This window comes from Odontesthes bonariensis, chromosome 8 (assembly GCF_027942865.1).
Source record: "Odontesthes bonariensis isolate fOdoBon6 chromosome 8, fOdoBon6.hap1, whole genome shotgun sequence".
In the NCBI taxonomy this organism is placed as follows: domain Eukaryota; kingdom Metazoa; phylum Chordata; class Actinopteri; order Atheriniformes; family Atherinopsidae; genus Odontesthes; species Odontesthes bonariensis.
This window is the reverse complement of record NC_134513.1, coordinates 11,495,011-11,521,448: the sequence shown is the minus strand read 5'-3', so window position 1 is coordinate 11,521,448 and position 26,438 is coordinate 11,495,011. Positions and strand designations below refer to the sequence as shown.

The 26,438-nt window shown below is 40.2% G+C and overlaps 1 protein-coding gene across 4 annotated transcripts in view; it reads left to right on the top strand.

The window, feature by feature from the left end:
* Nucleotides 1-26,438, top strand: part of pcloa (piccolo presynaptic cytomatrix protein a) — a 67,815-nt gene that overhangs the window by 2,069 nt on the left and 39,308 nt on the right. For all 4 annotated transcript variants that reach the window (XM_075471709.1, XM_075471708.1, XM_075471710.1 and 1 more), the window contains exons 2-4: nucleotides 523-1,582; nucleotides 3,090-4,229; nucleotides 22,330-22,530. In XM_075471709.1, the coding sequence (XP_075327824.1) occupies nucleotides 523-1,582; nucleotides 3,090-4,229; nucleotides 22,330-22,530 (2,401 nt within the window). The remainder of the gene's footprint in view (nucleotides 1-522; nucleotides 1,583-3,089; nucleotides 4,230-22,329; nucleotides 22,531-26,438) is intronic.

Sequence of the window (26,438 nt, the reverse complement as noted above, 5' to 3'; positions counted from 1 at the left end):
ATGAATTAACAAAACACATTGATAACATTGCTGGCAGCTAGTCAATATAAAAAGCATATGTCTGCTTGCAGTATCCTCTATAGTTCAATACAAATAATGCTTAGCTCTTGTGGTATTTTTTTCTTTTTTCTTGTTTTGTTAGTCTGTTTTTTTTTTTTTTTTACCAATTCAAGAAAATGCAGCTGGATGTCATAATGATTGTTAATTGTTTTATTTCTATTTGAGGACAGTGGAACTTTAACAGAATTATTAAATGTGTAAATTTTGGCCAAACGCTAATATTCACCTACTACCAGATGTTAAATTTTCCATTAGGATTGCAAGGATTAACAGATAGGATAAGTATAGCCAAAGTAGATTTTTAAAACTGTTCAGATGAAATAGTCTTGGAAACAGTTGGGTCTGTTATTTTTATTTTGGAGCAGCTGTGAGTTGGTGTGGACTTGGCAAACAAGATTTTCTCACAGTGACAATTTAAAGCAAATGAACATAACAAAGACTATTTCTGTGTTTCCTTTCCAGACCTTCAGAATCTGATGCTCAACAGCGTTACCAGCAGGTAGGGGCCTCTAGGGGCCCAGCAGGGCTCAGTAAAAGCCGAACTGTTGACGCCTTCAACCAGGGTCCACCTGGCAAGCCCACACCAGGCCGCAGCCCCTCATCGCTCAGTCTTTTTGAATCCAGATTCCGGCAGGAGCCAAAATCCTCTGAGACCAAGTCACCAAGCATGTTTGGCTCCAGCTTCCTCAGCGGGGCCAACCCCCTCAATGCTGTATCGTCTATGACTTCTTCTGTTTCGTCCTCTATAACCTCCATGGGTGATTCTGTCAACATCCCCAAGTTTGGACTTTTTGGGGATGAGGAGGAGGGAGATGCACCAGCAACAACAGAATCCAAGCAGGGAGGAAGGTCACCAGGGAAGGGTCCTCAGCAAGGGCCAGTTCCAAAAGGCCCACAGCAGGGAGGACCCCAGAAACAGAGTCAGGGCCCTCCTGGGCAGGGTCCAAAGCCAGGTCAAGGACCTCCTGGTCAGGGACCTAGGCAAGGCCAGGGACCACCAGGTCAGGGCCCCAAACCAGGTCAAGGTCCTCCTGGCCAGGGACCCCCTGGTCAAGGAACCCGGCAAGGCCAGGGACCACCAGGTCAGGGGCCCAAACCAGGGCAAGGTCCTCCTGGCCAGGGACCCCCTGGTCAAGGACCCAGGCAAGGTCAGGGGCCACCAGGTCAAGGGCCAAAATCAGGTCAAGGTCCTCCTGGTCAAGGACCCCCTGGGCAGGCGCCCAGGCAAGGTCAAGGGCAACAGGCAACCAGACCAGACCAGGGTAGACCTGCCCAGCAAAAAGGCGGCCCACCACAACAAGGACCTGGGAAACCTGGACCTACACTGCAAGGGCCACAAGGCACTGGGGCTCATCCTGGGGAGCCAGGAAAAAGTGCTGGAAAGCCTGCAGGGGTACTCTGTCCATTGTGTAAAACCACCCAGCTGAACACTGGATCTAAGGACCCGCCAAATTATAACAACTGCACCGAGTGTAAGAACCAAGTCTGCAGCCTCTGTGGTTTCAGCCCACCAGACTCAGCGGTAAGACAGTGACTGTTATTTTGTTGTTGTTGCTTTTTTTTCTAAATTTCCTTTGATTCAAATGTTTTAGAATGGGTAATCATGACTTAAACAAGATTCCATAAACGGCTAATTTCATGTCATCTCCTTTTATAGATAGCTGTGAGAATTACAGTTACAGTTAGAATTACAATTATCTAGTAGTTCCAATTTACCACCAGCATACTGTATTTACAAGTTACACAAGAGGTTATATTATTGAATGCAGGCATTGGTAAAGGTCATGTATTTTTCTGTTTTTTCTTGATGGGAATTAACAAATTTATGGTCAAAGACATTGGGCTCCACATTATACTGCAAAAATATCATCCTAAAAATGATCTCTGGTAACTCAAGACTTCTCTTGTTCACATTAGAATCACCAAGAGACTTGTCAAAATGAATTATCAAAATTAATTGATAGCAAAATTTAGATAAACCAATATGATTTAAGCATTTAAGATGAGACAAAATATGCACACTTTTAAAGTATAGTTGAATCCAACACAAGCCTGGTAACAGCATATTGCTATTCTCTGAGCCTGGCAGAGGGAATGCATCTCCTAAGAGTGCAAACACAGTTTGAGGAACAGAGGGACCATATGGACCCAGGGAATGTTGATCAAGGTGACTCATATCATAGCCACAGGAAGATACTGTGCCAGCCAGTGAGGACACTCATGACATGTCACACATGAACTATAAACGCTTTTGGGCCATGATTATTGCACAGCAGAGTGACTGATGCCGTCTGCTCGAGCTTCTCCTTTACATTTGCTGCTCAGTACATCAAGGTTGGGGTCTGTTAGTTTTTAACAATTCAGGAAGCAGATTTTAATAGACTGTAACAAATCATTTCAGAAAAACCATCTGTTTAAAAACCATCTGTTTAACAGGTCGATTTAACTGTTTAAATAAATGTAAGCAATAAGTACCATTACACACACGCATACATACTGCATTACTATGTTCTAGATACTAATCAAACTGTCAACAATGACCCTTTTCAACACTGTACCTTGAACACAGTGGAAACCAAGGTGATAGTCAAACACAAAACAAAGGACTCTTTAGTGTGACCAGGCTGTTTTAGGAGCAGGTGTGTGGTATGGCCAAACAAACACAATAAAAGGAAACCATTTATCAACAATACATGCACCACCTATACTGTAATTAAGGGAAGATAAACTGCCATTTTTATAGGAAATATATATTCCTTTCTGTCTGATTACTGGTGCCAAATTTGAATTCTTACGTTTCAAGAAGCTATTTGGCTGAGGAAAACAGGATTCAACTGTAATTTTAACATAATTTGAAACACTGATTAATGGATGTGTCTTTGAGCTAAATGGGAAAAAAGGCTTTATAAGGGTTTTAGTTATTATGCTCACTGACTTATAAGGTAATTACATACATTGCGGATGTTTGTGCTCACAACAGTGTGAAAATGTGTTTCTATTCAGTCTAACCTCTCTTGTTTCCTGCACAGGGTAAAGAGTGGTTATGTCTGAACTGTCAGATGCAGCGTGCGATGGGAGGAATGGATCCCCCTGGCATGACAAAGCCCAAGCAAGGCTCGGCTCCACCCTCACCCCAGAGACAGGGACCTGGCAAGCCTGGCAAGCTGTTGATAAAGCAGCAGAGCACCAGTGACCAAGGATTAACCCCTCCAACCACACCAAGGCAGAAATCTCCAGGTATATCCTCTCCAGGACCACTCTCCCCGGGGTCGTCACTGGCAGGATCCCCGAGAATTGACCCCAAGACAGGTTTCCCCATTCAGCAGAAGTCCAGTCCCCAGCAGTCTCCAGCTAAAGCCAAACAGGAGTCAAGCTTCTTCGGAGGGTTAGGAGGTATCAGTTTAGGAGGCCTGACAGATGCAGCCAAGCCTCCTGCAGCTGCTACACAAGCCGCTGAGTCTGTTACAGGCAAACTGTTTGGTGGGTTTGGTGGGTTAATGGAGTCATCGAAGCCTCAACCACAGTCCAAAACAACACCAAAACAGGAAGAGTCAGTGGCTGGGAAGTTATTTGGAGGTTTTGGAGGTTTGACAGAATCGGCTAAACCTCCCGCTGCTGCATCTCAGATGTTTAGCTTCGGATCATCCCTTTTGAGCTCAGCCACCAATCTTGTCTCTGGAGAGGACGACAAAGAACCAGAATCTCCACCTGGGTCGCCACCAGATTCTGGCCCTGGTTCACCACCTGATTCTCCATTCTCTGGCCCTGGGTCTCCTCCAGATTCAGACTCTGCTCCTGACACTCCCCCTGCTAGATCCAAGAAACCCACTAGAACCATTTCTGTGGAGAAAAAAGAAAAGGCTCCAGCAGCTCAATCAGCTCCAGCTCCAGCTCCAGCTCCAGCTCCAGCTCCAGCTCCAGCTTCAGCTCCAGCTCCAGCTCCAGCTCCAGCTCCAGCTCCAGCTCCAGCTCCAGCTTCAGCTCCAGCTTCAGCTCCAGCTCCAGCTCCAGCTCCAGCTCCAGCCACAGCAGCCAAGGGAAACTGCCCTCTCTGTAACGTGGAGCTGAGCGTTGGATCAGAAGACACACCCAACTACAGTCTGTGTACCGAGTGCAAGAAGGAAGTGTGCAATCTTTGTGGATTCAACCCAACTCCTCACTTAGGAGAGGTAAGAAGCCTATAATCATATCAGTTCTTTAAAGCACAACTTCTTCCTGCACTTTCAGCACACTGCACCTACCATTGATTTATTCATTCTGTTGTATATAAATAGAACATAATTTAGATGTTTCATTAAAATAGGTCACTGTAAAGATACAATCAAGAGTTTTCAGCTGTGCATTTGGCCACTGGCTCTATGGATGTGGTTAGTTATGCTGCATTGTAAATCAGTTACTATCAAGCTTTTATTGGAAGGGAAGAAGGAAAGTCATGTGAAGACAAATTAGGTTTTTCGAATGGAGGTCGCATGATCACCTAGCTCTTGAATCAATTGACACTTCACTCTGAAACCAAATACTTTGTGTTTGCCATCTGTGATCATGCATGCTTATGTGCATGACATTGTGATTGTGCGAGTAAGCCACACAAGTTTCCTCCTGATCCCTGTTTTTTTTTTTTTTAAATTGTGAAATTGGAAGTATAAAAATATGCACAAACATGTGCACATTTGCTTCTTTGCGTTTATGTGAGTGTGTCAATTCATTGTGGAAACCAAAGACTTTTGGCCTGCTTATCTACCGAGGTATGGGGACTAGTCTGCTGGTATTTCCACAGAGTGCTCTCTCATGTGAAAGCACCATCACAAGGCTGTATGAGTACCACAGAACAGATGGTCCACTATGGTGTAGGATCAGTATATCATGGGAAAAGAGTCCAGAAAAGTGCTTTTAGTTGAGCAGATTCTCAGCAGGCAAAACACAACCACATATGCTACGCACACTTAGTATTGTATGTGAGGTATAGTCATTATAGTCATTGTTTATATACCGCATGACTCATGATTTACGTCCCACATTTGTTACTAGGCCACATATAGACCACATATAGGTAAATTAATTAAGGACATTGGTTACTAAGGATGCTTTGTTGTATCTTCTTGAAAAGGCCATGAGACCAATCACATGTTTGTCAACCGGCTTTATATGTTGACTACTTTGTCCGCTGGTGGTTTATTTGTGTCTTTAGTAATCTGCTGAGTATTCCTGGCCCTCTGAGAAGCCTCCAGTAACAGTGAGTGGGACTAAGCTGGTAATAGACCTCTGCACCATATCTATTTCTAAAGGAGCTGCCAAATTTCCCTGGAATATCACCTTTTTTTTTTTTTTTTTAGGGAAAAATTAGCTCTAGAGAAGATGTTCTTTACCTTTCAATAACCTGTGACCTTTTAAAGGAATGATTAGGCAAAGAGGTTACTCACTGCTTAATCTGAGAGACAGATGAGATGACAGATGGCACTCTGAAAACTGTTCAACAAGATGCAGCAGCCAGCAGATGACACAGCTATTTGAAAAGTAAGATCAATAACCTCCTGGAGTGTGGTACAAAACTTTTATGTTCCCATAAAACAACTAGCGTGGTGCTATTTTCTACCAAATATTTATGTTTCCTATAAAAACAGAGGTTACAAAGGGGCACCTCAAGAATTTCTTACTCTGTTCTGTTTTGTCAGCTTAAGCGGACAGGGCAGTCACCGTCCACCATTTTACTTCAGCCATGCTGAAATTCTGTTTCATTAGATGCAAAAGTTAGTAAATGGCCTAGAGTGCAGGATGAGTCATCAACATTTTTTGTTTTGTTTTCCAGGAAATTGAAAAATACTGTTGAGAACACCTACAAAAAGTTTTTTTTTTCCATGTCCTTGGGCCACATATTGATGAATAGTTAATGCAGTGCACAAAATGTAATTTAACAACAGATATGAACATGTGGCAACTTAAAAGCAAAAGTGAATTGTTGTTTTTACCCTTTGGTTTTGGCCTTGAATAAATAACTGAGATGTAACATGTTATTTAGTGAGCTATAATAGTTGGCTAGCAGACTCTTTATTTTTAAAATTCATGGATACTTTTCTTTACATGGTACCGTGTAGTAAACAACAGTTTGGCTCATTTATTTTTTTTGTTTTCTATTTTAGGTTATACCATGTAACGGATACTGTCCAATAGTTTTTTTTGCTTCTACGTCATCTCAAATTCCAAGTGAACTAAGCCAATACTATACGGTGATGTGGAAACATTGCATAGTGTTGATTGGTCAGACAGAATCATCATTTGTGGGTGTGAACAATATCTCTAAGGTAGCCCACTCACAGTGACACACTTCGTTGTCCCATGAAGTCGACCATTTACAGAATAAATATCTCATTTTGTGGACACAGATCCAACACTGCATGCATGGCTAATGAATACATGAACATGTTTATTAACAGCAAAAATTGATTTACAGATAGATTTTAGTTTCTCTGCTGACCTGAGCTCCATAGCATTCAGATGTTAATGATCTTTCCCAAAAGACATTCAAACCCTTTTGTACTAAAAGCCTGTCAGAAAATCATTTACTACAATAATATACTCCTCTACAGTCCTAACTTCTAAGTTGCTTTGGATAAAAGCTTCTATTACGAATTGATGTAATGTAATAAGCAGATCTCTTATGTGTCTCGTCTTTGTCGCCACAGCTGCACTGATAAACAGCTGATCCCGCTCACAGAGAGGGGATACTGAATGTAATGGAAAACAATGCATGGAAAAGCCATGCCGAGTCTAATTGTACTGTACCATACCATGTAATGGGAAAACGCCACATCTGTTACAGCATGTCCACTTTATGTGCCAAGCTAAAGGACTTCTGCATGTTCAGATGCCAGAATGTACCGCAGACTGAAAGAACTAGAACGACCTTCCTGCGCGCTTAAAACAGTTCTTTTGAAATGGCGTCATCACATGACTAAAAGCTTTAGAATTCCTCTTCTGACAGTTATTAGCTTTTCGAATTGCACATGCTTGCTACAATACTGAAGAGCCGAATCATTTAAGCGAGGCCGAGCACTGAGAAAAATTTAATTATGGAAAAGAGATGGGCATCTAAGCCACTGATGCTTGGGCCTTTCATCAACATCCTCTTGTTTTGAAGCCTGAAGTGCCATTGGCACAGCTAAAAATGAGCAAAATGTGGATCAATCCTCTTTGTGCTTTCATACAACTGAACTGAAGTTAAATAACTTTTTTAAATCAGTAGAATTTGAACAAGTTCAATCTTGAATTGGGAGCAAATATGTGGAATATTCTGTACTAGACACACACATGCACACAACTCCTTGGTTGAGTCATCTACCCCCTACATGGTTTGCCTCACCTCTGTGTCACTCGCTGTCATCATGTCGGCTGTCAGCAAGGGATCATTTGCTGACGCAAGTGAGTGTGCGAGTGTGACTGTGTGTTTAAAGCAATGGGAGTTATGATTCTTAACAGTAATTTGTTTTATTAGGAATACTTAGACTTATTGTGTAGGAGATGTTACTTGTCAGGCTGGTGCAGGCCACTGTAGGTGCTCTTTTTGATTAAGTGACTTTTTGTCATAACAGTAAGAGTATGCTCCTGATGGTCTCTTTATATTGAAATGCTTTAAAATGAGTGTGCATGCATACTGTAATGAGTTAGTGTGTGTGTGTGTGTGTGTGTGAGTGTGGGCATTATCTCTGTTTCCTAAAAGGATTTAAAGGGCAACAGGAAGCTTGTCCTCTCCATAGAGGTCTGATCCCTCTCTCAGGTATTTCTGCTTAATCCCCATCAATATGAGTTTTGAAAATAGGCGCCCCACAAGGAAAAGCTCTCCTCGATTTGTTTTCTTTTATTCTTGCTCTCTTTCTGTCACAGCTGTCTTTTTGTTTCTGTCCATTTCCATCTGCTGCATTTTTGTCACTTTGTCTTTTTTTTTTAATTTAACATTTCCAGATGTTTTAGGTCTTCTTCCGAGCATCTTTTGATCTTTTCCTGTCGGTATAAGAAATGCTGGCAATATGTGCATTTTGGATGCCTGTCACCCTTTTTAAAGAAAGTATTTTCTTTGACAGATTTTCCCTTAGTGGTGCTATCCCTGTGCTTTTTCCTGCTGTCACTCCCTTTGATGTAGAGGAAGTCTGTAAAAGTGATTCTAGTGCAGCTTAGCGATGTTACTGTAGGCTCCGGCTCCATGTCATGTTGGCCTTATCAGTAAAGAGTGTGCTCGTTGGAGATGTCTTACATAAGATAGGAGAGGCACCCCTTTGCTAACGAGCACAAATCAAAGAATTGGAGCTGAGGGAAAAGATGTGAGTTTGGTGCTTTATCACATAAAGAAAATTCTTATCATATTTCTGCTTTTTCACAGGTTTTTACAGAAAGCAGTCTCCAAGTCACAGCCTTTGAATTTTAACATTTGTGTTGGGGTTTAATTGGAAGCAAACAGTTTTATAAACTCACTACCAGTAGTGTTCAGAATCAGTACAATTATAATCAAAATCTCTAATTTTCTAAGTGAACAGCATATTGAATCACAACTCTTGCTACAAAAATCAGTTGCTTTTAGCAGTAGAGCTCCATTTATTGGTTACCGGCAGAGCAAGTTATTTACAGGATATTACTTCCTCTTTAAAAAGCAGCCTGTGCTACAGAATCATCATCAGTATCTGATAACTCATGAACAACAGGGTTTCAAGCTATAGGCTCGTTTATTTTTCACTGAAACTAACAGCTGGCACTGACAACAAACTGCAGCAGCATTACATTCACCTACTGTTGTACCTGCTGAAGTGCATTCGATTGGTTGATCGATGTGACTGCTACATTGTCAATGACTACAAATCTTTGAAGTCACCAAAGATATTGATTTGAATCAGCAAAGTGATCCTGCTGATGTGTTTCAACAGCTGGAAGATTATGGTTTACGAAATCACATAAACATGAATAAAATGGTTCCAAGAATCAGTATTGTGTTTAAAATCTAATTTTTCTTATACTTTCTTATACTCTGTTGAGAATCTTTTGATATAAGTGACTGTTTGAAGTTTGGAACCCATCACCAAAGAATAGGTTTCCACATTCACTATGCTTTGCCAGGCCTTTGCTTTAGGTGTCTTTGGATGCTGTTGCTGTTCATGAGTCTTTCTGACATTTCTTTTTGTCCTCCGCAAGTGAAAATCATCTCAACGAGTTGAGATAAGTTGTTTGACTTGAAAATAATCCATGTACTCAATAATTCCTTGGTCGTGTCATCGTGTTTTGGTTGTTGTCCATCTGAACTGAGAAGCACCATAATCAGTTTTACAGCATTGGGATAGATTGAAATGGACGGTATAAATATATAAACTTTAAGATTCATGCAGATATTTCTGTCTTCTGTCAAATCCTTAAAAAATATTATTGACCCACTGGAAGCCATGTGCCATCACATTGCCTCCGTGTGCATTTCAGGTGATAATGTATGACTTGGATCATGAGCTGTTTGAGGCCTCCTTCATACCTTTTTCTTCCCTTCATTCTGGTAAGCACTGCATAAAAGTATTCATATCAGGATACACAGATATAGCAGAAACCATGCCTGCCTTCATCCAGAGCATGGTATGTTTCCAACAATGAATGAGTATTTCACGCTATATCTGAAAACTTTCAACCCTTGTCGCTTTTCCTGTCAGGAGTGATTTCCTCTAGTGATCAGAGTGTCTGCACTCCTCAGATCGGATAATTTCCGAATGCGAATGGTGATTTCACATGTCTGAACACCCACCTCATTTTTTCACCCACCGACAGGTTGATCTCACTTTAATTTATCCAAGAATATGGTTCCAAGTCTAATCTGGTCCTTCTTTTTTAAGGCTTATGAATGGTGCACACCTTTCTAGTGAACCTGCTGTGTCTGACTTGTAAAGTCTTCTTTTTATGGTAATGAGAATGACATACCTACCTTCCAGAGTGTGTTTCTCTGTGCTGCCCACCAGTGTGTTCTTCTTCCTTTGAGTATACCAAACTGATTTGGCCACTGCTAATGACCTTGCTATAAATCCCTGATGGATTTGTTCTGTTTTTGCAGCCTTTTAGGCTCAGAATGACTTGATTAGCTTGAATTCAGAGCCACTTTGACAACATGTTTTGGGTTCTTAGCAACAGCTTCCACACTTGGAATCAACTGCAGACCTTTTATCTGCTTAATTGGTGAATAAATGAGAAAGCAATATTCAGCATCTGTGCCTGACACAACTTTTGAGACGTGTCCAGTTACATTTGATCCCTGAGTATTACATATCAAAGAGCTATAATTCTTAAACTCTCCCTCCAATTAGCATGCAAATACCTGAAAATAAAAGCGAGGGTTTGCACGTTAAGCACATTTTCATCACTGTAACTTGAATTTATATTATAATGATGTAATAATAATTATAATATATTGTAAATTGCTAAAACAACATGGTGTTAATGCTTTAATATGTCTCAAATAGTGTCCCTTGCCTTAATTATTATTAAACAATATATATTTACAGACAAAACGGTCTAAATATATGAGAGATTTATTAGAATGTTGCTGCATGACAGAGCTTGGGTTGCAGTTTGTCATGCTAACCCTTCCTTGAACTACTCTTTATGAATATGCAAAGTTGTAAACCATCATATGTGGAGGATTGCTGGCCTCCAAAATGTTACCATATATTCCATAACTTTTAGAAACATTGGGGAAGTTGGGTTTGGACATATAATGATTTATCAATTCGATGTTACAAGTAACAGAAAGGCATGTTATTGCGTTTGAGTGATGATGCATGTTTTTCACATTTCATTGGTCTGATACTTATATGCACACACTCACTTGCATGTTGATTCCTTCTTCCTCATTGTCGTTCTGTGACCGTGCCCTCACCTCCTCCCACAGCACCTGTACCTTCGTGAGTTTGCACTGGCAGATAAAAGCTGGTCATACATACACTCATGGACATGCAGAAAACAGACCTGTCATACAGTAATGGCACACTCAAAACCTCAGCTTTGTGTAACTGATCTTTCATATGCGACCCAGTCATTAGATAAATCTGATGCATGCAATACTACAGGGATTCATTTGTTAGTTTAACTGTATCTGCTCCATACAGTTCACTTGCCTCACAGTTCTACTATCACTCGGTCAGGAGCCTGAAGTGTACAATAATAGGCACAGCCATAAAGGAGAGCCACAAAGGGGAGAGAGGGGAGAACACAAGGGACTGCAGCCCCCCCGCCCGCCAGCAGCCTCTTTAGTAGCTCTTTTGTGTTTCCTTTCATATTTTCTCCTTTAAGAGGGTCTTCTTGCAGCACCAGGCAGTCCACAGAGACCTACACATGGCCACATTAGAAGGATATTTTTGGTTCTTGAAGTGATTTTGTGTGTGCATTACTTTGATCTGTTCATTGGGGAGTTACTTTTTAAGATTTTGCTGCATGAATGCTGGCACCTGAATAGCAATAATATATTTATTCTTTGACTGAGCAATAGATCTGGTAGGCCACCATTTAGTCCACCACATTTGCCTAAACCTTTCATTCTAAGGTTGGTTTACCATACCAAATGACTATGATCATAATTAACTCTTCTTACAGCACCCCCTTCCAACTCTTCTCCAGAATGATTTCCAATAATCCCCTTACTAATTTACTAATTTTTGCATGATTTGCCAGAGTCACATTTCAAGCCACTGAGACTTTAGTGCCAAGAAATGGGAGGAGAAAAGCCAAGAACTCTAACGTGCCAGGACTGAGCCCTTGTCAGACAGAGATTGGAGGACAGGCAGGCGGAGATACACAGACACTTGTAAGCACACACACTCTGGCATCGACCTCATCTTGTTAGCACAGGCTGTTATAGTTACATCCTGACTATTGCTGCTCTCTCTTTCCCCCTTCAACACACTCAGGATTTGTTTAATGCACCCAAATAATATTCAGTCAGCAAGGCCAGAAGCTCTGCTTGGATGAGGTAATAGCTTCACTCTTGAAAATCATGTTTGTGTATTAAGAAAAAGAAAGAAAAAAACAACTAAGAACAAGTGGATGTATTTTTGCTCAATTCGAGTGGTGCCTTTCATCTGTAATGGAGTGTGTATATATATATATATATATATATATAAAGCTGGCAAAGGGAGTGACGCTGGAAGGCACTTATTTGATTGACAGGTTAAATTAATTGACAGTTAAATTACAACATAAAAAACTGTGACCCTGGCTGAAAAGCAATTATATGTCTTGTAAGGATGCATGAAAAATACTAAAAGAGGCATGAAATGATTAATAAAAACACAGCCTGATTACATTTCAGTGTGGCATGGGGGAGGACAGAACCAAAACAGAGGGGAGATGAGATGAAAAACTACTGTGACCAGAAAGGGTATCCAACAGAGGATGGAGGAGGAGGAGGAGGAGAAGGGTGGTATCAGAAAGGATAAGGGTGTCACTCTATGGAGCCGTAAGCTGTGCAGACAATGACAACCTGACTATTGTAGTTTGTTTTAGCAGTTGTGACTCATGCCTATGAGTTACACCGACAGCATTGTGAGAACTGTAACATCATTGAAAAATTTGTAAAATATATTTGGAAGCAGCTACTCTGCATTTGAAATCCCCCGGAATTGCTGTTTCTTTGTTTTTTTATTAGATTCGTAATCATTCTTCATATTTTTGAAAAATGCCTGACGGAAAGTTCTGTTAGATTAAACTGCTGCCTTGTTATGTTAAAACAGCTGGAAGCCATCAGTGCAGTGTGCTGAGACATCTCAGACTTTTGGCTTGAATTGTCTCTTTCTCATCCATTAAACATCTTATATGTGAAAAATTCCTTTTTCGTTTTAGGATCCTGTTTTAACCAGTATAGTTGTAGTGGTTTATCACAACTTGAATGTGCAAGTATGGTCTAGATATTTACAAATTTAGTATTCCTTTTGAAATAATGGCAAAGCTTTGATAAGAGTAATATTAATACTACTACTAATAATAATAATAATGACAATGCAACGCCTTTCATGATACCCAAGGTCACTTTACAATACAAAAGATAAAAATATGATAATATGCAATTAATAATGTTAAGAGAATTCTTGAAAACTAAACTTTCATTTAGTTGGGAATACCAGATAAATTGAATAAAATCACATGCCATATGTACATTTGAACAAGTAAGTTTTTAGCATTGATTTGAAGATGGAAGGACAGTCTATGTTGCCGATGTCAGGTGGGAGAGAGTTTCCAGATGTGGGGTGCAGAGTGGCTCTAGCTCCTATGGTAGCCAGGTGCGGTTTGGTGTATTAATGTGGATGAGTTCAGACATGGAGGGGTAACGTTGTGTAGGAGTAGAATTTTATAATCAATGCAGTATTTGATGGGGAGCCAATGAAGTTCTTGCAGGACAGGGGTGATATGGTTAGTGAAGGGGATTCTGGTAATAATACGGGTGGCAGAGTTATGAACCAGTTGGAGCCTGTGTAAAGACTTGCTAGGTAGACCAAAGAGAAGTGAGTTGTGGTAATCTAAGCGGGATTTAACAACGGTGTGAACAAGTATAACGGTGATGCTGAATGAGAGAGACGGGCGGACACGGTCTGTATGGCGAAGATGAAAGTAAGTGGACCAAATTACATTATTTATGTGAGCTGTATAAGCCAGTGTGCTATTGAGGATGACACCGAGACTTTAAATCTGAGATGAGGGAGAAACAGTGGAATTGTCCATATTTAAGATACAACTGTTTGCTTTGGATATGGTCGATTTAGTGCCAATGAGGAGAACTTCTATTTTACCACAGTTTAATTTGAGAAAATTTGCTGTGAAGCAACATTTTATTTCAGCAAGGCAATCAGAGAGGTAGGAGGGAGGTAGAGGAGCTGTGGACTTGAGGACTGAGGATAGGTGGAGCGGGGTGTCATCCACATAGCAGTAAAAAATGATATTGAATTTGTGATAAATAAGACCTAGTGGAAGCAACAAAATTATGAACAAGAGGGGCCTTAGGACAGAGCCCTGGGGAACACTGGTGGTGACTTGAAATGACTGTGACTTTAATGCATTGATCTGTATGTGCCGAGTGCAGCCAGAAAGGCAGGGTTTAAACCAGTTGTGGGGTGTGCCAGTGATGCCAATGGGAGCTAATCTGTAAAGCAGAATACTGTGAGATGGTGTCAAAAGCCACACTCAAGTCAAGAACAATGAGGATTGTTAGTAGACCAGTGTCAGCAGCCATGAGGAGGTCATTTGAAATCTTAATAAGAGCTGTTTCTGTGCTATGGAGGGGCGGAAACCATAATGAAATTGTTCATACAGCTTATTAGTAGATAACTGTGTATGAACCTGAGATGCTTCTGGGTTTTTTTTAAGGATTGTGAAATTTTGTAAAATTTTGATGTGGCTTATGCCTTTGAGTAATTATCATAATACAATGAACAAGACTCCAATTATCTCTCCTCTATTTGAATCTGAAGATATTGCAGTGTAATGGCATTCTTGCAAGAGAAAGAAGTCACTTTCCATGTGTGTGTTGTAATCCAAGCTTCTGTGCGTTATGTTGGGGCATTGAAGCTGGCTGCGCGTGCATGTCAATGCTCACGAGCCCCTGCAGTGTGGTCCGGAGTGGGCAGAATATTCAAGTTTTTCTGCACTTAATAAGGCACAATGTATCACAAAAGCTTTCCACAAAGAAAGGGACAAGACTAGTCAACCTTTACATGATTTTTGTCAGAGACAGAGAGCTCTACTAGCTGCTTTAAGGGCAGCAAACTAGGTATTATTTTCTGTGTTTTCAGTGTGCCAGTTACACAATTCTTCTAGTCATAAATGAGCATGCCATATTTAAATCTTTAGATGACATCTAAATATTTTGATCTCCACGTGTTTTCACCACTTTTGAAGGTTTTCAAGTCTAAATTGTGCTAAAGAACCCCCTATTTAAACCCCAGCTTATGGCATTTACAAGTGCACAGTGTTTACCATCTTGGGTAATAAGGTCAAAGGTGGTTTTCTGAGTTACATTAGATAATTGACTAATAAATAACTTAACTAAAACTGGACAAAAATCAAAGCTATTATTCCATGAAAAAGTTACGAGAAATTTAATTTCGGAATATGATGTGCTTTAATGCAAGAATATACTTCAATATTTCACCGTGTATTTTTGTATGTCATTTATGTAATGGAACCATAAATCATTCCATGTAAGCATACCTAAAATTGTCAGAGAGCATAAAATACAAAGGATGCCTACAAACCATGTTGCATAATTGCATGCTACATCGCATTGCTAGACACTTTTAAAGAAACACAGGTTCTTATCTGAGTGGGAATCCCCACCTCCTCACATCCTTTTTTAGACAACTGCAAGCTTCTTAATGTGTTTGTTAACCAAAGCTCTTTAGGCTTAGGCTGATTCTTTTAGATGTCTTTTTTTAGCTCTCTTCTTTTTTTGAAGTGAGTTGAAAATATGAATGAATGAATGTTTCTCTCTCAGACACTTGCACTGTTTTAGTTGGCAGCAAAAAAACGGAAAACAAATATGTTTATCAGCAGGTGAATAGGCAGAACACTTTTGCACTTGTACTCTGTCTGACAATAACTGTATGAGGTGGCTGGTCATCACACACTCTTACACGAATAGAAATAAACTTATCAATATCATTAAAGTTATTTTTAGGGGAGTGTAGGGCAGAAAGCTACAACATCAGCTAACAGTTACATATCACAAAGGCAGTTATTTACAAAGCAGCCAACAACAGAGGATGGTTATCATGATGCTTTGATGACCCTTAATTTATTGTTTTTTTGGGGGTTACATGAAGACTTTCTACCTGATGCAGTTGTTGGTTAACATCTACAAAAGTTACCTGTGTATGTCCAACTTCATAAAATTTCTACTTTCCACAATACATTTTGATATGCCATCATCTCCCATCTAAATTTAGCAGCTCAGTTGCTGCTAAATGTGATGCTAAATTTATAGGCAAGTTGTGATCTTCATCTGTGGGGCTATTTGGTGCCAGGAAAATCTGAAACACTCTGTTAATGGAGCTTTTTTTTGCTGAATGGATTGTGACTGTTGGATGGCTATTATGTCTGAAGCAAACTGTATTATTTCATCTTCTGTAAAAGGAAAGCTGTCTTATGGAGTTATTTTTACTAAGTTGGTTCTGGAGACAAACCAGCTTAGTAAAAATAAAAAGGTCCTCTGAAACAGATGTCATCTGTCAGGTTTCAGTCAGATAAAAGCTGTGTATTTAGATGGGATAATCAACTTGCTCCATCCTTGTTTCTCCTGGGAGTTTTCCTAGAATAGGCTCACTTAACACTCATTTCTAAGTAAAGTTAACTTGTGATTAAGACATTTCAACAGTAGAATTGAAATATTCAACCTCTCCCCTCATTTTTTGCTTCTTGTTTGGCAATACCTCCAATGTTATTAGGATACTAGCCTTTCGTTTAATGATTCCAGTGAGAATTGCATCAACACATGAGCATGGACAAATACAGTATGTCAATCTGGTCTGGTAACATCTAGAACTGTGTTGCATTTATTAAGAGAAAGATCTTTTTTGGCTTGCAAAGGAGCTGATGCTGTGATGTTCAGCTTGCAGTCTAGCGCATTACAATTAAGTTGGCCATTGATCAATGAGAAAAAGGACAGCAATTTGAAGACTTTAATTTCAACAAAAGCTTCAGGACTGAGAGGTCAGGAATTGACAAGTCTCTACTTCTTAGGTTTTCAACATTCTTATTATTCTTATTTTTCATTACATAGGCTGTGTTTGACAAATGTAAATATCAGTAAAATATTTAAAAATGTGTTCATTAAAAAAGATGTTATGCTCTTTTTTCACAAGCTGACACAATTTCCAGAGGTCTCAATGAAATGTCTTTGAAATCCTTTGGTCAAAAATATCACACAGAGACCGCCCAGTAGTACTCGTTTCTCTACTATTCAAGCAGATAAATTTAGACATTCTTTGTCCCACTCTTCCTCAGGGTCTGTCTCTTTTGAGGCATGTAATACTCCATAACCATTGGAGCACATTATTGTGGTATGAGAAAGTATACAGTAAATAGCCCAGGATCTCTGAGCCCAAGCAAAAGTGGTATATACTTGACTGGTTTTATTCCTAAAAAAAGATTAAATTCCCCTTGTCCACAGTTCAACCAAATACAACTGGTAGGTGGCCGGTCCCTCTTTTAGGAACAGTCTCATTGTGAGCCATATATTGAACTGGCCCAAGTTGTTAAAATTAGCACCTCAGGCCATGATGGCTACTGGATGGTTAATAACACCATTGGGACCTCCATCTTATATTGGCTTCATAAAGTTTGGATTTAATTTTCATTCCAGTCCTCTATGTTTAGCGGCTAACAATATATGGCTGTTTTTTTTAATGTTTTTTAAATGGCTGCGACCACTGCTGTACTAATGCTGCATTCAGTAACAGATGGGAAATTGAAATTTCCAACTTCCAACTGATAGAAATTTAAAAATGTCAATTATAATTCACATTTCTTTGTAGGGATATGAAACATTGGACAAAGTACTGGTAGAGCATCATAAGATATTGTTTTCTTCTGTTAAGTTAGGAGAGGATAATCTTGAAAATAAATGTAACTTCTCCCTGAAAACCTGTATGGCTCCGTGAATGACACATTTTCAGATATTTGAAAACAACAAAATTTTAAGTTGGCACTGACTTCAAACCCCCAAATATATGCTCTCAACCACAGGAAAAAAATGTAATTATTCTACAATGTATTTCCTTAAAACCCAAATCCAGCTGCTGGTTAGATTATCACGAAGGCTTGAAATGTGGAAATAGCTAACCTGGTCTTGAAGTAGATATTTCTAAACAAAACCAGGTATGATATTTCTCCTTTTTTAATTGTAAAATCTCAGCTGAGCTAATCATCCTGAGAGTGCTATCAGTCTTCATATCCGACAAGAGGTTAAAGAAACAACAAAATGTAACTATTTCTCAAAGGTTTCTGGACACACAACCAACTGAGGAAAACTTCAATGTGGAAGAACACTGAGAAATCAAAGCTAGAGGAATAGGAGATAATTTGGAAGTGAGGCAGAACTTTTTGGGCCACTCAAAGTGTAAATGACATCGACCACAATCTCAATCTGTGCTGTAACATTTTAAGGTCATTCTTTGAAGTAACCATCAACTGCAGCTTGTCCTGATTTCCTGGCAATTGATTTGCAGGTTGACAGGGTGATAATGTTGAGCTTGATGGCAGTATCTGGTGCTGAGCCATTTCCAATGACCATAAAGGTCCTTAACTGCCTCACCCTTTAACTCAAAAAAATCATGGTCCTTTTCTCCTCCTGCTTTTAGTTTCGTCTTTTTTCTGTTCTCCTTTGTTCTATTTTTCCTCTTGCTCATGTCCGCTTCACTCATCCTCCTTCCTTTCTATTGTCTCCATTATCACCCTCTTTTCTTTATATCACGTTTAATTTACCCAACTATTTCTCTATTTATTGTTTCCATCAACCCATCTGCATCTTTTTCCTTTAAGATAACACTTTTTTATTGCTGTAGGAAAAAAAACAAGATAAATTCATCGAAATTCAACACAAATCAAAGTAATAAAACAAAACGATAAAGTTTAAAGTTACAAAATACTGAGATAGTATGAGAATATGTGCAAGAATGTATGAAGTAGAGGCAGTGTTGAGAGGTAAAACAATGAATTCACACTCTCTTGTTGCTCGGCTATATCTAAATTTAGATGAGTAAATGCCTCACAGTATCCCTCATCTTAATCAAAGAGCTGCTATGACCTTCACAACAAACCAGCTCCCAGTTGGAAACATTAACCTAACGTGAGTAAGGCCCATCCCATCCCAATATCTGGTTCCCGTCTGCGGTTTTCAAATTGTCTTCTCCCTGTGACCTTTGGCGGAAGCTCTGATTAAGATGGAAATGTTTTGAGTACTCACTTTGATTTTGTCCTGAATTTTTCTCTGATGTATGAGCTTGTATTTGTTAGAGAACACATTTAGGAAAAAGCAGCGATATGTTGATTTCCTCATAGGTTTTTTATGCCTTTTGTATGACTGTATGTATGTCATCAGTGCCGTCATAAACTCATCTCCGTGGGTGATAGTATGTGCCAGCTCTTTGATGTCGATGTGACGCTATAGATAAGTGTTGACTCCCATGCTCTGACTGTATGAATCATCTTTATTGCTGTTTGCAGAAGACGTCATAGCAAATAGTCAGAGATATAAGCAGGCATGCCCCACAAACAAGAAAAAAAAAAGAAAGCTATACGCCTTTTGTTTAGTGAGGAGTGAACTATTATTGTTCATTTAAATTTGTGCCAAATTAAACTTGTGATTGGTGTGGTCCTGCTGTTGGGTGGGTGTGGGGTTGCTCGGGCGTTACAGTGGCCGTCTACTGGTCGCAAGACACTGAACCCCTTGTTAGCCAAGACAATCAACTTAATGAATTACTTGATTTGTTAGAATCACTGTAAAAATTGTCAAAGTGCCAAATCGACTAATGGAATAATCTATCCATCTCCTATATCCACTTAATAAAATTCAGGGTCGTGGGAAGGCTGGAGCCTATCCCAGCTGCCATTGGATGAGAGGCAGGGTACATCCTGGACACATCGCCAGTCCATCACAGGTTCACACAAACAAGACAAACCACCTTGCATGCTCACACTCACTCCGAGGGAGAATTTAGAATCACCAGTCAAGCAATGTGTATGTTTTTGGATGGTGGGAAGAAGCCGAAGTACCCGGAGAGAACCCACACATACAGGGGAGAACATGCAAACCCCACACAGAAAGGCCCCAGCCAGGATTCAAACCAGAAACTCTCTTGCCGTGAGGCAAGTGCTAACCGCCACACCACCGTGCAGCCCCTAATAAAACAATAGAGCTATTTAACCCATAGGATTCTTTACACAACATGTGTCTTTTACACAAACAAAAATGTAAATTGATATAAAATTATTTCTGTGTTCAATTGCTGGAAAAGCAATAAATACGACACCCGTAGACTCCTAAGGGTTAAAGAAGCTGTGAAATGGGACTGCCACAAGAGGCACACTGATGTACTGTAAAAGCTTTAAGCATCCCTGTTGTGATTCCTTGATAATGTCTGTGATGACAGGCTCTTAAGTGGCTGAGGCTAAGCAACTGTCTGACTGAATTGGTTTTCAGCAATTCCTATCAGCAGCCATCTCTCCAGCTTTCAGTTCCAGCTCTTTCTGGTTATACTGATATGTTTATGTTTATGCATTTGGCAGATGCTTTTATCCAAAGCGACTTACAGGTAGGCAGATAGGGTAAGGGGGTTTTGCCCAAGGACCCCTACTGGAGGTACTACATTTCATGGAGGGGATTTTAACCCAGATCACCTACATGAAAGGTACCAATCTTACCACTACACTATCCAGTCCCAAAGAAACTTACATTTCAAGTCCTTCCAGCAAGGACTGATAGAAGGACTGACACACATACAAACACACACAAATGCTAATATATGTGCTGCCTACATAATTATGTTTAAGCATTTTGCTGCCTTTTCACAGCTGGTTATGTGAGATTTGTATGTAGGTGTGTCATTCCTTCTACAGAGTAAGATTTATACTGTTTAGGAATGGACTAAACATGGCCGTTTCTGCTTTATTGAATGTGACCACGTCGCTGCAACATTTTCTCTGTCATCTTCTTCCAACCCCCTCCTTTTTCATTGTTTCTCCCTCTTTTTTTCTGTGCTTGGAAAGAGGCTGTATGACTTAGCATAGAGACTCTGTGAAGCTCCAATTTAGCATAAACCCTGCTGTTAAGCAAGGAGAAATAAGAGAAGGGCAACGGAGGAATATTGGCACACTTGTCGAAATGTGAACTGAGGTGTTTGCTTATGTTTGTGCCAGGTTTCTATTTTGGTTCAGTGTCTCCACATTATTAGTTAGGATGTGTTTTCACTATATTTTGCTCTCAAATTCCAGCATATTGATTGTTTATCATTTTTCTACTTGAAGCAAAGCAGAAGGAGATAATAAACCGCTATAATAGCTGCAGCTCTTAAGTTATAACTTCCTGAAGGGCTTTTGGTTTACAGCACATCCTCCTAGAGTACTGTTTTTAAGTAAGTACGTGGTATCATACAGCAATAATACAATAGCAAAGACAGGAAAGCACAATTTGAAATAAGAGAAGTGTCAGCCTTTGTCCCAAATTACATTCCAGTTTATTTTAAGGAGGGAATTGTGGCCAATTATTGAACTTAAAAGAATGATAGCACTGAACAATTTATTTGAATTTGCCTGTGCTGGGCTTCATTACAACAGATATGTAATTTGGACTTGACAGCAAAGGGTCTTGTCGTAGAATAGTTTTTTATTTTTGCCTTGTTTTTTTGTTTTTTTTTCAGTGTTAAATGTCTGAAGTGGTTGAATTAAGATTGTAGAGTTTTAATAGTTTTTGTATGTGTACTTGTGCTGAAATTGTTAAAGCATATCCACATTTAGATGGTGCATATACCTGATGATAATCGTGACATTAAATGAATGAAACATTGATATTGTGTTGATGATATGTACGATAATGTTGTGTTTTGATCTGTAATGATTGAATTCTGATTGTATATGGTACAATTTATAAAGCTCAATACTTTTGGCTACAATAATCATGTAGTGAAAATCAGATATTGTGACTACCCTATTTTCAATTACTACCATATAGGGTCTGCGTTGTGGTGTGTTGGCTAGAAACGTTGCCTTACAGTAACATTACTCCTGGTTCAAATCCGAAGAGGGGCCTTTCTGTGAAGATTTTGCATGTTCTCCCAGTGCGTGCTTGGGTTTTCTCCAAGTACTCCAGCTTCCTCTCACCATCCAAAAAGATGCATGTTAGGTTAACTGATGATTCTAAATTGACCCTAAATTAAGCAAGTGTGAGTGTGCATGATTGTTTGTCTTGTTTGTCTCTGTATTGGCCCTGTGATGGACTGGCGACCTTCTCGTTCAATAGCAATTGAAATAGACTCCAGCCACTGCAACCATGAATTGGATTAAGCAAGTATTGAAAACGGATGAACACATGGACCATTTATGAGTATCTTTGTGTGGTATTGTGAAGTCATGTATTCAAAAAAGGCCTCACAGATACTGTATAACAGATCCATGCGGGCCATGGAATTTTTCAATTTGATGGCAGGGTACATATATCTGTTATGTTTGTAATTTCCAAGTAAATAATAAGAATTTGTTCTCATGTTTGTCTTACAGAAAGAATGGCTTTGCCTGAACTGTCAGACCCAAAGAGCCATGTCAGGCCAGCTGGGAGATATGCCACCAACATCCATGGCCTCCCCAAAGAAACAACTTTCCCCTGCTCCTGTCCCCTCCTCCACCCATACCCCTGCTGCTGTAGATAGCAAACCTGTAGAAGAACCAGCAGACGCAACCTTACCCGCTTCTGAAACCAAGGTAGAACCTGAAACTACACGTTCTGGTGCACCACTTAAACTTAGTTTCCCTCCTGCTGAGAACAGTCCTCAGGAAACACCACAGTCAGAAGAACAAACACAGTCACAAGTAGATGAATCAGTTTCTAAAAATGTAGTTCATCCTGAACAAAAACATCCAAATTCAGAGACTTTAGCTGAGAGTGCTCCAGAAATCCCACCAGTTCAACAAGAACAGAACAATTCTATGAAAATAGCAGAGGGCCATCCTCACCCCAAGACAGAACTATCTGATTGTGATCAACAAACACAACATGCAATTATCAGTGAAGTCCCAACAGTTGAGCAACAACAGAGTAGCTGTGAGAAAGTGATAGAAGATCATCCTCATCCTGACACAGAGCTATCTAACACTGAGCAACAAGCACGGAGCAAACTTGTCAGTGAAATGCCAGAAGTTCAGAAAGAACAGAGTAGCTGTGAGAAAGCAGGAGAAGATCATCCTCATCCTGACACAGAGGTATCTAATACTGAGCAACAAACACAGATTGAACTTGTCAGTGAAATGTCAGAAGTTCAGAAAGAACAGAGTAGCTGTGAGAAAGCAGGAGAAGACCATCCTCATCCTGACACAGAGTTATCTAATACTGAGCAACAAGCACGGAGCGAACATGTCAGTGAAATGCCAGAAGTTCAAAAACAACAACAGAGTAGCTGTGAGAAAGCAGCAGAAGACCATCCTCATCCAGACACAGAGCTATCTAATACTGAGCAACAAGCACGGAGCGAACATGTCAGTGAAATGCCAGAAGTTCAAAAACAACAACAGAGTAGCTGTGAGAAAGCAGCAGAAGACCATCCTCATCCAGACACAGAGGTATCTAATACAGAGCAACAAGCACAGAGTGAACTTATCAGTGAAATGCAAGAAGTTAGAAAACAACAACAGAGTAGCTGTGAGAAAGCAGCAGAAGATCATCCTCATGCTGGCACAGAGAAATCTAATACAGAGCAACAAGCACAGAGTGAACTTACCAGTCAAATGTCTGAAGTTCAGAAAGAACAACAGAGTAGCTGTGAGAAAGCAGCAGAAGATCATCCCCATCCTGATCCAGCGATATCTAACACTGAGCAAAAAGCACAGAGTGAACTTACCAGTGAAATGTCTGAAGTTCAGAAAGAACAACAGAGTAGCTGTGAGAAAGCAGCAGAAGATCATCCCCATCCTGATCCAGCGATATCTAACACTGAGCAAAAAGCACAGAGTGAACTTACCAGTGAAATGACTGAAGTTCAGAAAGAACAACAGAGTAGCTGTGAGAAAGCAGCAGAAGATCATCCCCATCCTGATCCAGCGATACCTAACACTGAGCAAAAAGCACAGAGTGAACTTACCAGTGAAATGTCTGAAGTTCAGAAAGAACAACAGAGTAGCTGTGAGAAAGCAGCAGAAGATCATCCCCATCCTGATCCAGCGATATCTAACACTGAGCAACAAGCACAGAGTGAACTTACCAGTGAAATGTCTGAAGTTCAGAAAGAACAACAGAGTAGCTGTGAGAAAGCAGCAGAAGATCATCCCCATCCTGATCCAGCGATATCTAACACTGAGCAAAAAGCACAGAGTGAACTTACCAGTGAAATGTCTGAAGTTCAGAAAGAACAACAGAGTAGCTGTGAGAAGGCAGCAGAAGATCATCCCCATCCTGATCCAGCGATATCTAACACTGAGCAACAAGCACAGAGTGAACTTACCAGTGAAATGTCTGAAGTTCAGAAAGAACAACAGAGTAGCTGTGAGAAAGCAGCAGAAGATCATCCCCATCCTGATCCAGCGATATCTAACACTGAGCAACAAGCACAGAGTGAACTTACCAGTGAAATGTCTGAAGTTCAGAAAGAACAACAGAGTAGCTGTGAGAAAGCAGCAGAAGATCATCCCCATCCTGATCCAGCGATATCTAACACTGAGCAACAAGCACAGAGTGAACTTACCAGTGAATTGCCAGAAGCTGAGAAACAACAACAGAGTAGCTGTGAGAAAGCAAATAATCATTATCCAGAAACAGCTGTATCTAATGTTGAATTACAAGCACAGAGGGAAATTGTCAAAGAAATCCCAGAAGTTATGCAAAAACAAAATAACTCTGAGGACAGTAGTGTGACAAAGAGCCTTTCTTCCCTTGTGGAAAGTGAGACACAAAATCCATTGAGTAATGCAGTTTTAGACAAGACAACAGCCTCTGCTGAAGTAGAATCCGAGCCAAAACTTGAAATTACCCAAAGTGAGGATGCAATTCACCTGGCAGATAATGTAAAATTAGAGGTGACTCCAGAAAAGCTTCCAGAAATGACAGATTTAGTTGAGCCAATGCCTGCCATGATTCCTAAAGCAGTCACACAGGAAACCTCAGTTTCTGAAGTTCCCATTCAACCAGATTTTACATCTAAAGATGTAAAAGAAGAGAATGTAACAGAGGTTTCAACTGCGAAGCTGCTGACAGATGAACCCAAAGTCATTCCAGCTGATGAAAGTCCATCAGCTCCAGTACATACACCACTAGATGTTGAAACAAGGGAAATAATGCTGGTAGAAGAAGCAGTATGTTCTGTAGCCCTTGATATCCCTAAACCTGATGAAATACAGAAAGAATTAAAACCAGAACCCCCAATGTGTTTAGAGTCTGAAACCCAAGTAGAGGCAGAGAAACATTCTGCCTCAGCTTCAGAGGGAGAGAGTCAGGCAAATGAAATAGAAAACAAACCCATAGATAAAGAGAAGGAGCCTTCTCCACATGAAATGGGAGGTACCCCTCCTCTTGTTTCTCCATTTGAAGGAGAAACCAAAGCTCTTGAGAAAACACATGAAGAGACTATTGAACCTAAAGGACTTTTTAAAAACAAGGACACAAATAAGGAGGAAATACTTGAGGATGCTAATAAGAAACTGTCAGTTGGGGTGAAAATAAATGAGGGGGCAGAAGGGGCTACCGAGGTAAAAGCTGATAAACCTAAAGCTTCGGAGCAGGATGCAATTAAACAAAAAACAGCTCAAAAGGCAGATGATCAAAAACCTGTGAAGGATGAGGTTAATAAAACAGATTTATGTCCAGTAGTCAACAGTACTGTAACAGAAAATAACTGTGTTGTAATGGAGAAGAATGAATCTGAAAAGGTTGGGGAGCCAACTCTAGCTGTCGCTGAGGAAATGCCAAAAGAAGAACAGATAAATAAAGAAGTAGAACCAGAGGAAAAGTCTGAACCAACTGGAGAAAGCCTTGTTGAGACAGTATTATTACCAGAGAAGTCAGGGGAGAAAGAAAAGTCTCAGGTCATAGCAGAGGTAACACAAAAAGAGGAGAATCAGACACTTCAGGACACTACGTTAAAGGATGATGAAAAATCTGACAAAGCAGATGTTATCTTTGATCCCCCACCTCCTGAATATGAAGTGCAAGAAAAGGTCAGCGTTGAGGTGCCTGTGCAAAGTGTGGATCTGGTGTTATCTTCAGCTGTTATTAGTAAGACACAAGCCAGTGATAAAGACTGTGAGGAGAAGCTCTCTCTGGGTGAGGCTGAGACTTCACAAATGGCAAAAAGTGCTGCTGAAAATCAAAATGTGCCTGAGAAAGTAGCTGAGCTGTCAGTCAAACAGAAGGAAGCAGAACACGACAAGAAAGAGGATGACTCACAACCTGTTGCTGGCAATACACAGGAAACTGTCTCAGTATCTAAAGTGAGTGCAGAGAGCGACAAAGATGGCGCTACTGTGTCTGATGTAGGAGAGAGCACTGTATCAAAGAAAGATGAAGCATCAGAGAATATGTCTGTGTCAGTAGCTTCAGTCCCTGTAGCAAAACCTGAAATCCAGTCTGTAGTTAGTGATCAGGATGAAAGCCCAAAGGAAGAGAACATGGAGGAGAAAATGGA